General features: G+C 40.0%; 1 protein-coding gene across 7 annotated transcripts in view; it reads left to right on the top strand.

Moving 5' to 3' along the window:
• CTNND2 (catenin delta 2) overlaps positions 1–14,885 on the top strand; it is a 933,574-nt gene that overhangs the window by 811,209 nt on the left and 107,480 nt on the right. For 5 of the 7 annotated variants that reach the window (XM_016952954.3, XM_009448799.4, XM_009448800.4 and 2 more), the window contains 2 exons: positions 10,540–10,614; positions 11,648–11,798. In XM_016952954.3, coding sequence (XP_016808443.2) covers positions 10,540–10,614; positions 11,648–11,798 — 226 coding nt within the window. The remainder of the gene's footprint in view (positions 1–10,539; positions 10,615–11,647; positions 11,799–14,885) is intronic. The other 2 variants (XM_001147603.6, XM_063811093.1) reach the window with 1 other exon arrangement.

The following is a 14,885-nucleotide window of genomic DNA, read 5'->3' as shown; positions in this document are numbered from 1 at the left end:
TCCCAGCTACTCAGGAGGCTGAGGCAGGAGAATCCCTTGAACCTGGGAGGCGGAGATTGCAGTGAGCCAGGATCACGCCACTGCACTCCAGCCTGGTGACAGAGTGAGACTCCATCTCAAAAAAAAAAAAAAAAAAAAAAAAGCAAGAACTCTTGTAAGCAGACACATAGACCATCATAAGGAGGGAGAGTAGATACTGTGGTGGCAAAGAGAAAAGACAGAGGAGTTAGGAAAACTGAATATAAGAATGCAAGAAAGAAAAACTGTCAGAGACCATTTAATGTCATGGCTGTTCCATCTACTCTGCGAGTCATAAAGTTGGCCCTCTGTCATCAAGAAAATGTTATTACTAGTAATTTTAGAAGACAGAAAGCATTTGCAAAAGATTTCCATCCCAATGGTTAAAGTAGGATTTTGCCTCTTAGAATGTCAGTCTTGCTTATGAGAAGCACTGCTTCCCTAATAATTCTAGATAATGGGATAGTTCTCAGGCATGACAAGGGGCTGCTAAGTAATATTTGGGAGTAATTGTAAATATATACATACATATATAAAAATTTCTTATCAAAATACAAGTACACATATAGGGATCAGTCACATTATCATCATCTTTTGTATAATGTACTAATTTGCCATGTTTCATGGGAAGAGCAAGTGGACAATTCTTAGGGAAGATTTGAGAAGATTATCATGAAGCCAAGCAATGATGAATTATTATAATTTCAAGAAGACAAAGGATGAGTTGTCCAGAAACCAAACAGATAAATCCTTACTTTTAAAAAGATGATTTCAGAAAAAAGTATTGAATTATTAAAAGATTGAGTTAGGATACACAACAGCATATAGTGTTACCATCTGAAATCTAGAATTCAAAGAATGCATTTTTATAGCAACTGTTAAAATTTAGTGGTATTTCTTTAGTGTTCTTAACTTTTTATGACCCAACAAAAACAGAAATGTAGAGGTAAAATACTATAATTTTGCATGGAGACAGCTTTTTATAGACCTCATCATCTAAAACAATAATTTCTCTTTATAGGAAGATCATGCACACTCTTTTTCTGTGACAAATTGACTAGCAAACTAGATATTCATAATGGCCCTAAACACTTTTTAAACTTTAAAACACTCATTACTTGGTTTATGAGCATCAGAAAAACATAATGTTATTATGGCAGAAGCAAAGTGATAAATGTTTTTCATTGCCAACATGGACTTCAGTTACCTTTTTCTCATTTATAGTACAATGATTTTGTTTGTTGCAGACTATTAAAACAATTGGGTATAGTGCTTTGAAGATTTCCAAAATGTGAATGAATGTTCTTTTAACTCCCGTTTATGGATTATTTCCATTGTACTTGAGCTTTCTGAAAACCCAGGATTTGAACTGTAGAAATATATCTGTACTTGCTATGAAGTCAAACATTTTAAAATCTTTGTACACTCAGTTTTCCTCCTAAAGTGTGACTCTTTTCAAAGCATCTGTTATTTGCCATTTATTTTAAAAATAAGACAGAACAAAGAGAGACTTGGATGTTAATCTATTAATATTTAATGAGCTAACGTAATAGCAACATGGACTTAGTGAAGAAGGAAACAGAATCTCTGGCCGTGTGCCCCAAATGAATAAAAAATGCAAGAGAACTGGGAAATTAGAGACTTGTCCTTAGAGAGACAGATAACAGCCTTGAGAAAGACTGACTTTAGCATAGCTTAGTAGGTAGTGTATCATGTAAAAGTGAACCAGGGCAGATTAGTGGAGTCCATCAAATGCAAGTTAAGAATCATGGTTTATCGTCTAAGACAAAGTGACTTGTCTTTGTTCTAGTTAACGGTGTGATGCCAAGCTTTAGATTTAAATGTAAAGAAACAGAGTTTAGAAAGACTATGATGAAAATACAACGCGAAGCATCGTGCCTCATCAATTAGAAACTAGGCCAGTATAAACACAGAGGTGATCAGAGCACCCTGTCTAGTCAGCAGTGTCCTGGAGATGGTACACTCAGACACAGGCAATGACCAGTCTGTTGCAGGACAAGAACAGACCCACTCTATGGAGCAGGAGATGGGAGGAGCATGGCCACAACCAAGTCATTGGTCCTAATCACAGGACTCAGTGATTTCTTCCCTGCAGGACCCGGGAAGCAGCACGGATAGCAAAGATCACATCTGTGTTGCAAATGCCACATGCATCCAAATCGATAAATGGAGAAAACCCATTTTTAATAGTTTTGCATTAATTTTAGTACTGTCATTGGATGATCTGATTTCTAAAGTTCTAAATTACAGAACTTTAAAGTTGTAGAAACAGCTGAACCAGAGGGATTTCCACTTCCAGCCAAGATGCCAAGATGGAATGACAAGATTCAAATTTGCCTTTCTTCAAGGAAAAACAACAGCAACAAAGAAAAGACATATGTGAAACATTGGGGTTTTTTAGTAAGACACTAGACATTAGTCAGCAAAGGACAATGATCTCTGAAAGACAGGAAACAAAAGAAGGTGAGTCCTCTGATTGTCTCAGCTCACCACCTTGAGAGAGAGTTTCCAAGCCATGGTATGAAGATTGAGGGACCAGGGGGATCTCGGTAGACTCACTGTGTTCAGGAGATGGATCGGGGAATCGGGAGATATCAAAGTGATCAGAGTTCATAGGACAAAATATCAAAGAGGAGACAGCCACACATAACCCTAGAGATGTGCAGAGGACTCCCCTTAAATATTCAACAGAGAACTCTCAGCACATGTGTCTGAGGCAAATACCCAAGGCTGGGAAAGAAACACCTGAAATTATTAGGGAGAATGAAATCGGACACTCATGTGGGGGTGCATATAGTGCATGTTCTCAAGAGCCAGAGAAGAAAATCTCATAATCCATGGGCCACTGGGGAGAATAGTCAGTAGGGTCTTGCCTCAGTACAGAGGAATAATTAGCCCTGGACTAACCATGCTCTAGTCTTTCCTATCAAATCTTAAATTAGACCCAAAAGGATCAACAGTTTCCAAGTAAATTAACTGCATCCTAGAACAAAGCTTTAAGATACCCGTAGGAATACAAAAATATTCAGCACCCAACAAATTAAAATTGAGAATGTCTGGCATACAACTAAAAGCTATCCTGCAAGTAAATAGAAAATGCAATCCATAATAAGGAGAAAAATAAATAAATGAAAACTAACTCAGAACTGACAGATGTTAAAATTATCAAATAAGCAATTATTATAACTGTATTCCATGTGTTCAAAACATTTTAAAAGTTACACATGGAAAATGTATAAAAGACTCAAATAAAACCTCTAGAGTCTGAAATGCAGTGTCTGAAATGAAAAATACATGGGGTGTGATTAACAGCAGTTTAGACACTGCAGAGGAAAAGATCAGTGAACTTGAAGACAATAGAAGCTATCCAGCATGAAACACAGAAAGAAAAAAGAAAGGTACAGATCATCTGTGGGTGTCAAGTGGCACCCGCTATATGTAGACGGAGTACCCTAATGAGAGGACAGAGAAAGGAGGAAGAGAATAGGAAAAAATTTTTGAAAAAATAATGACTGAAAATTTCCCAAATTTAATGAAACTCATACACTCACAGATCAAAGCAGCCTAAACAACCTCAAGCACAAGGAACATGAAGAAATAAAACCAAGGTGCATCAAAATCAAACTGCTCAAAGTCAGCAATAAAAAGAAAATCTTCAAAGCATCCAGAGGAAGAAAAGACATGTTCCATACAAGATAAGGAAGACCGCAGATTTCTTATCAGCAACAATGCCAGTGAGAAGACAGGGAGGCAGCATCTATAAAGCACTAAAAAAAAAAAAAGAGAAAAAAGGCTGAACTTACTGGGCTCAATCATATATTAAATTGACTTCTAGTTTGGTGTCTAGCAGACACAGCCTATCCCTAAAGCAGTGGTCCCCAACATTTTTGGCACCAGGAGCCAGTTTCGTGGAAGACAATTTTTCCGTGGATCCAATGGGGCGAGGAATAGTTTTGGAATGAAACTGTTCCACCTCAGATCATCAGGAATTAAAGTCTCATGAGGAGCATGCAACCTAGATCCCTCACATGCACAGTTCACAATAGGGTTTGTGCTCCTATGAGAATCGAATGCTGCTGCCGATCTGACAGAAGGCAGAACTCAGGCGGTAATGCTCACTCACCTACCACTCACCTGCTGTACGGCCCAGTTCCTAACAGGCCACAATACTGGTCTGCGGCCCGGGGGTTGGGGCCTTCTGCCCTAATGGGAAGTCCTAGTCCACCAATTGCACTGAGAGCACTTGTAAAACTACCTGTACATGAAACCCATTTTCAGCCCAGTTTAAGACATGGGCTAACCTGTCACCTGAGCAGTCAACTTCACAGAGGAATTCTAACACAAAAACTTAGATGAAATTGACACAGCATGATCACAGCGCTATGGTGGCTCCGGACATGCCACCTCAGTATTCTGTTCTTCAGTCCTGGAGACAAACAAGTATTCATAAGCCCTGAGTCAAAGGTTCTAGCACCACACCAGGGGCCCCAGAATGAAGGGATTTGTTTGGCTTTAGAACACACTCCCAAAGGAGCATGTAACCATTTTATTTATCTATCTATCTATTTTTTTTTTTTTTTTTTGAGACAGAGTTTCGTTCTGTCACCCAGGCTGGTGTGCAGTGGTGGGATCTTGGCTCACTGCAACCTCTGCCTCCCTGGTTCAAGGGATTCTCCTGCCTCAGTCTCCCGAGGAGCTGGTATTACAGGAGCCTGGGCCAAGCCCAGCTAATTTTTGTATTTTTAGTAGAGATGGAGTTTCACTATATTGGCCAGGCTGGTCTCGAACTCCTGGCCTCAAGTGATCCGCCCCCCTTGGCCTCCGAAAGTGCTCGGATTACAGGCGTGAGCCACTGTGCCTAGCTGTGTAACCATTTTAAACCCTAGCAGTCGTTTTGTGGAAGTGTTTAGAATTTTTTGGCCCTGTTAGTAATTTCAGTGGCTTTGATCCTTTTTGCATAGTTCCCCTCTGTGCAGAATGCTGTTGTTAAATCATCAGACTTGATGCTGTAAATCAACCTGACATCTTTTTTCATCAATTAAACAGTTTAAAATCTCCAACTGTGGGCCAAAAAAGACAAGACAATTGAGATAAATAGATGAATATGACTCGGTCTCTTCCCTTACAATATGGTAAACATGTAAACAAAGTGTCTACAAAATCTATTATTATGTCTACAAAGTGTCTATTATTTAGGAGAGTGCTAACTGCTATAACAAAGAGACCCCCACATATGCAAATACCCAAGCGAGATAAGTTATTTTCTCCTGATGTCACAGTTAAGAGCAGGTTAAGGCAGAAGTTCCCCTCCACGAATTAATTCACCCAGACAGATAGCTGTTCTGCCGTCTTCAATGTGTGACTTAGAGGACTGCTGTTGTCATCACTATCCACCAGCAGGAAGCAAAAACAACAGCAGCAAAAACACAAGTTCATAACAACATATGTTCTCTTATGAAAGTCAAGATCACAGCTCTGTGTCCCTTCTCATAGGCTGGGCTCAGCTCCTAGCCTCTAGTACACAGATGTCTTCATAAACTCATCCCCTACCAGCAATCAATAATAATTTGCAGTAAGGTCATCTAAATCCAGATCCAAGAAAAATAAGATTCTGTATTCTGAAGAATTTGCTAATATATTTGATTTATACTAGACTATTAGAAAATAAAACACACTATCTTAGTAAAAAAATAATTGCACTGCAGTTAACTTACTACCTAAGACTTCAGCAAAAACTTTGCCTTATAGTTGCAAGACTGAAAGGGCTTATCAATAGGGCCCCTCCAAACTATGCCCTAAAGATAAATTTCAGATTTCTCCCTCCCCATATCCAAAAGAAAGAAATTGCTTAATATTCCAAAAATGGCATGTTTTCTGGTTCCAAAAGAAAAACATGAAGTCCAGATCACTTCCACCCATGAGGCACTATGTTTAAAGAGAAACAAAAAAAAGATATGTAGATGAAAAGTTTTCTGACTTAGAGCCTATTAACTTAGTACAAGAAACAACTGAATTAATTTTATTTTCCTAAATTGGATAAAAATATCACCAAATCTTCCATGTCTGTGAATGTAGTGGCTCAGAGCCTGCACCTCTCAACCACCACTCTTGTTTAGAGGGTAGCAGTGTGAGCAGTTTCATTTTGGACCTCCACTGTGGTCAGTTTCCCCTTCTCAATGGTGTATTCATGCATCACTGTTACTAAGGAACACACAGCGGTCTCAGAATAAGATCTGAGGCAGCCTGAGTCTCATACCATGCACTGTCTATCATTTAACAGGGTTGTATTCCAGAAGGCATTTCTAGATAACAGTTGCACACAAGGATGACATCTCTAATATTTGATTACATCCACAGTAAAAACAAACAAACAACCTTTTCATGTTCAGAAAGTTTCCTTTTTTAAAGAAATTTTTTAATTGAAAATTACTAATCCTTGAGATAGCTTGAGAGTCGGGGAATGAGTATGCTTCTTCCAATCTCTTCAGTGAATGCTTCCTCTGGGTCACTTTTACTTGAGCTTGACCTTCTTTGTTTGTTCTTACTACAAAAACACATCTAAATGTTTTTCCCCCCAGGAAATTATCTTGCCTGTACATTAATATTTTGAGCATTGCATAAACACATGGGCTAAAATTCAGTCTTTGCCCTAACTTGACTTACATTTTTAAAATTCAGACAAAGAAACAACAGCAACAAAATACACTAAACATGCAATAGTTGCCATTGCCTTAAGCAAAATTTGTGCTTATTAAATTGATTTATTTCTTTACTAACAGAATGGAATTCTCCACTAGTCATCTTGACTAGAGATACCAGTTTTCACAATAGATTTTGAAATTTTGAAAACAAAGATATGTAAATCCATAACATAACTCTGGATGTGAAGAGCCAACACCTGACTTCTATATCCATTGCAGAGTAACCCCATCATTTGAAGGACCTTGTGCTAATACCACCCCATTATTTCATAAATCCTAGAGCAGGAACCAAGCACAGTTCTTTTCCAGCTGGGAGAATCTGGTAATTCAAATAATAATCCATTCTAGACAGAATGATCTGGGGCATACAGCAAAAGCCATGCCGTTTCCTAACATTTTATGCATTGTTTTTATAATAAACTACTGGTAAAAATGAGACTAACTAAATAAGCTTTTCAGTGCAGGAGGTGTTTCCTACCCTCTTGTCATGGGAATGAGACACCCTGGTATTGTAAATAAATTCAGAAACAAATTTAGGAATCGCATGCCATTTGTACCAAATTCATTGTATGTATTTTTCATTGGAAGAGTTTGGTTTTAAAATTTGACTTTACCTGTTAAAAGAAAAACTGAGGATATGGCTAATTTGATAAAGAAAATTAATGGACAAATGATTATTTAACTGAAAATCATTTAATTGAAGACTATACTTCTAACACAAGAGTACTTTTAGAATATAGAGAATTATTCAACAAATTCAGAATTTTAGCACTATAATGGATTCAGCCTCAGAAGAGAATATTTAGTACTTAAAGGAAAACACTGTCATTGTAATTTAGCAAATTATTAGGATTTCAATGAGGAAAAGCTAGTTAAATTATAGTATTAATCTCCTTTCAGGAACAAATAGGCCTTCACAGAATCACCTCAGTTTCAGCAAGGGGGAACTTTTTGGAAAAATTATGACCATCAGTTGTGTTTATAGCTGGGCTGGGATTTGTAAAAGTCAAATCCCTGGAAATCCACATTAGAATGAGACAGTCTGGCCTTAAAGGGTTAAAAGATACTGACTTCTCCTTGTTACCAAATTCTCAATACATACAACTAGGAATTTCATGGGACACAAACTTGTGTGCAAGTATCTTTGTTAATTTACTTCAGGTTCATCTCTGAGCCCTCATTTGCCTGATGCCAACAAATAGAAAGGAAAGAAATGTGAATCTCAACATTTCTAGGCAAACCCAGTCAAATTCAGCTGTTTCCCAGTCCCGTCAGTCTTCAAGCGTGGCCACATTTTACGTTCCTCACCTTCATCCTCTCCTGCCCCTGCAGTTGGTGCTAAACTTGGGGGTCTTACAGGTATAGTCCCGCACAGAGGATGCGGGTGTGGTGTCCATTTCTCAGTGTAGAATCAACTCTGTTCTATGCAGCCTCTTCTCCAGGACACACATGGACGTGGTGATTGGTGATTGGACCATCTCCGGTCCAGGGTCCTGTCTTGGCCCACACCTGCCTCCATCCCTTTTGAGCTCCCCTGAGATGCAACCACCTCCTCTCCTTAATCCAGAGAGGCACCGTCTGCTCCCACCATGTGCTCCACTGATGTGTCTCCTCCCTTCTGGCCAAGTAACCCCTCTGCAGCCCTGGGTCCTTCGTTTCTCCTCCTCAGCTAACCTACACACCCCACCCATTCAAGAACACCCTCAGCAGCTACCCCTTGCCACACTGGGGCTACACGAATCCTCCCAGCCCTCCCCAGCCCAGCAAGCCATGTCACTGATTCTGCCCTGTGGCTGCCATTCTGGGATGGTACAGGAGACTTCACTGAGTCTTGCTCAGCCACTGCAGTCATCCTAGAAGAGCAGCCAAGCTGTGGACTTTCCATTCTCCCATCTTCAAGGGGGATGTCATCCTCAGTCCCCCTTATCCATGGAGGGGGGCTTGTCCAGGAGGACTCCAGGGATCAGCTGGCAGCCCCCACAGTGCTGCCGCATCTCTTGCTTCCTCTCCAAACTGCATCCTTTCTTTCCCCAGCATGGAGGCTCTGTATTGACTAGGGAGAGGGCAAATTATTTTCTCCCTGTTCCAATTCTCTTTCAAATATATTCCATCTTTTATCTGGATCTGTGCCCTCTAGCCTTAGACAATACATGTTTGCTGCTTCTCTGTCCCATGCTGACAACACTTCTTTGGGTCAAATAATGGCCTGAGCCTCTCCCCAGGAAGAGGAGTGCAAAAGCTTTGTCCCATCACCTGCAGGAAGGGATCCTTTCCTGACACAAGCGAGAAATTCCAATTAGACATGACTTCTTGTATTGGACCTACTAAATCTGGACAAATTGGTCTCATTTACTGTGATAACATTGGAAATCTTCTGTACACACACAAACATACACATAACTAACCTTTCAAAATGAAAGCTATTTTCTATGTCTCAATAATAAAAATATCAAATCTATTGTCTGGTTATCCTTTCTCTCTTAGGGAAAACACATCACTGCTCACCAGTTTCTCGTATCAAAAATGTGTTTCTATATCATCCACATTTTTGGTCCTAAGTAGCCTTTTTTGTTATTGTTGCTCTCAAATCAATTCCCAGCAAAGCTGAAGGATTCCCATTGTTCTCCAAATACCAAATCACCTTTTCATCCAGCATTGGGGGGTGTGGCTAGTACCTGGACTTCTAAGAAGGACAAAGTTATGTCCATTTATTCTTGGCTCATTTCAGATGTGGCCAGGTTCTCCTCTGTCTGTGTCTGGAAGGATGGAGGGAAAGGCTAGGTCATATCTGGGAGACTGAGCATGGAGGATTAAAGGAGAGGGGATGAGATGATGGTAGAGGGGGTATAATGTCAGCAGCATAAAAAAAGACAGATATGAAGTAACAGGACCCAGAGTCAAGGGCACAGGTGACTCCTGTGGGCAGGTTATTGAATATCTTTGTGCCTCAGTTTCCCCCTGTATAAAATAAAAATGCTGACCTCCCTGGAGTTTCAAGAATTAGAAGAGATCTCAAATATATAAGCCAGTCGCATGGGGCCTGCAAAGAAGTGGTATGGTGGAAGAGATGAACTCATCTTCCCCAGTTCATCTCTTCCCCACCAGGCTGAGGGCACATGCATCAGCCTGCCTAAGTTGCCAGGAATACCCCTGCCATCTCCCAGAAGGTCAAGAATATCTCCCCGATGTTGCAAGTTATTGTTGATGTTCCTTTTGCAATATGTCATTGTTGACCCCACACCCTGATTTGCATTCTCTTCCTTTTTCTAGCTTCTCTCCTTAGTTTTAGGGAAGATCCCAGGATTAAGTGGGCTGCATAAGCTCAGATTTCCAGGCTTTTCCAAGCTGGGGACTGGAGACTCAGCAGGGCACAAGGAATAGGGGAGGCAGATGTGTCCAGAGGAAGTCATGTTTCAGCATGTCGGTTAAATGCATCGATGGAAATTGGCATTGTACCAGGAGAAAGGGCTTCCTCCCTGGGAGGGGATGTCAGTTCCGGATTCCCACATCCCAAGAAGCAGTTTGCAAACCTCAGTGTTTTGTCATGTCTGACACTTCCTAACCTTCCACTTCTTTGCTCCCTGAAAGTGGAGCTGTCAAATAGTTCACTGCAGCCAAGAGATGCTTTAGTGAGCTTTACCTGCTCCCTACCCCCTCAAGGCTTCCTAGAGCTTGAGGTACAAAGTAGGGGTGAGACAAAAGCATACAGTGTGGGTTGATGGTGATAAGAAACTGTGTGAATGTGATTTCTAATGTAGGACAGGATGAAGTTGTTTTTTTGATCTCATATTTCATGCAGGGCTGGGCTGAGGATGTGGCAGGCATGGCATATGCCCTACGTTCACTGCCAGAGGGGGCTCCCTGCCTGCCACAGGTGAGAGCCAGCTCTGGGGTGCCTGCCCCCATGGGGGAAGGGGGGTGGAGGTGGCCTGGTGGGGGGACTGGGTGGGAAAGGACTGGTCCCCAGGAGGACCCTACCACAGAATCCACAGCCTCATTGCGTGAATGTAATTTTCTTAAATCAAAATGAAATTGCAACAGGTAAAACCCTTACATTTGTGAATTTTTATATTGTACTCTCTTCTCCAGGACACTGTAGAAGAGTATACATCATACATACAAATGTCTGAAAATGTGGGCCTGCATTCTGTTAAGTGAATGGGAATGCTTTATCATCCTGATATTGCGAGGACATTTTAATATGAGGCATTACCTGTGTTCCATTAAGGCTGACGACCACCAACCCAAAACAAATTTCATGTCCTGCTTTATAAAGAAGACATTGAATTATGGCCCTGAACATTATACAGTTTAACCTTAATGTTTTTTAAAAAACATTTTACCATGTGCACTCTTGCTTTTCAATGTCATATTTACATTTATCCACCCCTGCCTATTTCTGACTATTTGACTCTTTATTGTTCAGCAAACGACTTATTGACAGCACGTTCAGCAACTCACCTGTGTGCCCCATCTCCAAATTCAAAGCTGTCTTGAGAAATCACTCCCACACAACCCATTCTCATTTTCTACTTTTTCAGGGTTCTTGTTTTATTTCTCTTAATGTCACTGGCCACATCCGCTTGTCCCAAACCTCTGTATCTTGAAGCATCAAGTATACACATCACGCTAATGGCTTTCAACTTCAAGTACTGAAAACAGTGTCACAAAAGAAACCTAATGTGGTTCACTGATTAACCCTGAAATCTTTGTCCCCAAATTGAAGGCAAAAAATACAGTTAAAAAGTTTAAATGCATGTCTAACATATTCAACCCATTCTACAACTAGGTCTTGGTAATTCAACCTTTTTGGCTCCTGTAAGCAGCCGTCTGAAAACGCAAATGTACTATTTGCATGCAGGGTTTCTTCCTGTTTCTAACGCCCTTCGCCTTCCCTGTTTTTGCAGTGGTCAGTATATATCCGAGCCGCTGTCCGAAAAGAGAAAGGCCTGCCCATCCTCGTGGAGCTGCTCCGAATAGACAATGACCGTGTGGTGTGCGCAGTGGCCACTGCGCTGCGGAACATGGCCTTGGACGTCAGAAATAAGGAGCTCATCGGTATGTTCTCCCTGATTCACAGTGTCTCAAGTGTTAAGTGAAAATATTTTCTCTAGGGGTAGGTGTGGTTGAACCCGTATGCATAGCCTATGCTTACACAGAAGCCGTGCATTTATTAGCAGCCTCATTTTTTCTGCTGTCCTTCTGATTTAAATCCACTGCACTGATTCATCTTTTAGAATTTAGAGGAAAATGCAATGCTCGTTGACATTTCTAATCCTTGCAAATTAAAAAGAACCTCAGTGCTCGGCACTGGATACCGTCGTCTCAATCCTCTGAATCTCTGACAGGCTGTTTGTTTGTTTCCCATGCAGTGAACTGAGGAATTCTGATAGGATTACTTTTCTTCCCCTCTCTATTTTAAATTTATTTTGGATGAGACCATACTAGCCCTTTAATCCTATTCTTTTAAGAAATTATCTCTCTTTAATTTGGTATTCAAGAAATACAGAGGATCTTTTATTAATAAGGCACAAAAGAGGTAATACATTCACCTGTCTATTCAACAAAACTCATGGCCTGCTTTGTTCCAGGCCTGTTCTAGGCCCAGAGATTAAATCAATAAGCAAAACAGACAGAAAGCCCTGCCCTTGTGGAGTTTACATTCAAGAGAAGGAGATGTTCAAGAAGCAAACTAAACAAATGAATCACAAAATGGAGCTGAGTAAAGGGTAATTAGTGAGATTGCAAATTTCTTTTTAATTGAGATATCCACATAACATAAAATTGACCACTTTAAAGTCTACCATTTTAGTGGCATTTAGCATATTCATAATGCTGTACAATCACCACCTGTATCAAGTTTTAAAACATTTTCATCACCCCAAAGGCAAACACTGTTCCCATTAGCAATCACTCTCCATCCCCCTTCTCCAGCCCCTGGCAACCATCAATCTGCTCTCTGTCTATGGATTTTCCTATTCTGGGTATTTGGTATAAATGGAATCATAGAACATATGACCTTTGTGTCTGACTTTTTTCACTTAGCATAAGGATTGTGTTTCTTTAATGGTAAACTAGTAAGTTATAATCATAGACATTCATGGGCCACAAAGTGATGTTATGATATACAGGTTGAGGGTCCCTAATCCAGAAGTCCAAAATCCTGAAATGCTGCCGAATCTGTAATTTTTTGAGTGCCAACATGATGCTCCAATGAGCATTTCCAATTTTGAATTTTTAAATTAGAGATGCTCAACCAGTATTCTTAACTGGTATGTATTCTGCCAATATTCCCAAATCCGAAAACATCTAAAATCCGAAAACACTTCTGGTCCTAAGCATTTTTGGATGAGGGGTTCTCAACCTGAATGCATACAATGTGAACTGATTAAATCAAGCTGATTAACATTTCATCTCTTCAAATAATTATCTTATCTTTGGTGGGAACATTTGAAAATTTACTCTTAGCAATTTTGAAATATAAAATACATTATTATTAACTGTAGTCACGTTGTTGCATAATAAATCTCAAAAAATCTGTTCTTCTCAAGTGAAACTTTGCACCCTTCCACCAACATCTCCCCATTCCTCTTACCTTCAGACTCTCGTAACCACCATTCTACCCTCTGCTTCTACAAAGCATGTTTTTGTGTGTGTGTGTGTGTGTGTGTGTGTGTGTGTGTGTGTGTGTGTGTGATGGGGTCTCATGTGTTGCTCAGGCTGGAGTGCAGTGGCATAATCTTGACTTACTGCAACCTCCACCTCCCAAGTTCAAACAATTCTCCTGCCTCAGCCTCTCGAGTAGCTGGGACTACAGGCACGTGCCACCATGCCCAACTAATTTGTGTATTTTTTAGTAGAGGTGGGGGTCTCACCATGTTGGCCAGGATGGTCTCGAACTCCTGACCTCAGGTAATCCACCCACCTCGGCCTCCCAAAGTGCTGGAATTACAGGCATGAGCCATCGGCACCCAGCCTATGCTTCTATAAATTCATTTGTTTTAGATTCTACATTTAAGTGAGATCATGTGGTGTGTGTACATATGTAAGTGGCTCATTTCACTTAGCATAATGTCCTCCAGGTTCATCCATGTTGTTGTAAAGGACAGGATTCCCTTCCTTTCTGTGGCTGAGTAGTATTCCTTTGTGTATATATACCGTATTTTATTTATTCATTTATCCATTGATGGACACTTAGATTGCTTCTATACATTAACTATTGTGAATAATGCTGGAATGAACATGAGAGTTATAAATGGTTCTGTGACATACTGATACCAGATCCTCTGGATATATACCCAGAAGTGGGATTACTGGATCATACAGTAATTCTATATTTAGCTTTTTGTAGAACCTATATACAGTTTTTCTAATCAGTACAGTAGTGGCTGTACTAATTTACATTCCCACTAATAAAGTACAAGGGTTTCTCTTTCTCTGCATCCTCACCAACACTGGTTTTCTTTTATCTTTTTTATAATAACCGTTCTGATAGGTGTGAGGTGATAGCTTGTTGTGGTTTGAATTTGCATTGCTTAGTGATATTGAACCTTTCTTCATATATCTGCTAGCCATTTGTATTTCTTCTTTTAAGTAATGTCTATTCATATCCTTTGTCCATTTTTTAATCAGGTTATTTGTCTTCTTGCTGTTGAATTGTTTGAATTCTTTATATATTTTTGATATCAACCCATAATTATATTTTTGGTTACTAATAATATTTTCTCCCAATCTGTAGGTTGTCTCTTCATTCCATTATTTTTTTTCTGTGCAGAAGCTTTTTAGTTTGATGCAATCCCATTTGTCTATCTTTTATTTTGTTGCATGAGCTTTTGGAGTCAAATCCAAAAACATTATTGCCCAGACCGGTGTCATATAGCTTTTCCTCTATGTTTTCTCCTAGAATTTTTATAGTTTAGGTCTTACATTTAAGTCTTGAATCCACTTTTAGTTGATTCTTGTATGTAAAAGTCTAGTTTCATTCTTCCATATGTGGATATCCAGTTTAGGGTTGTGATTTTCAATGCGAGGTCAAGATAGGGGTGTTTGGGAAAGTAACACTAGAGACTCAAAGGAGATGAGACAGGAAGCCATGCAAGTATTTGTGGGGGAAAAGAATCCAGGGAAAAGGCCCTGGAGAGGGAA

The sequence above is a fragment of the Pan troglodytes genome, chromosome 4, assembly GCF_028858775.2.
Source record: "Pan troglodytes isolate AG18354 chromosome 4, NHGRI_mPanTro3-v2.0_pri, whole genome shotgun sequence".
NCBI classification, from domain to species: Eukaryota; Metazoa; Chordata; class Mammalia; order Primates; family Hominidae; genus Pan; species Pan troglodytes.
This window is presented reverse-complemented; position numbering and strand designations above follow the sequence as displayed.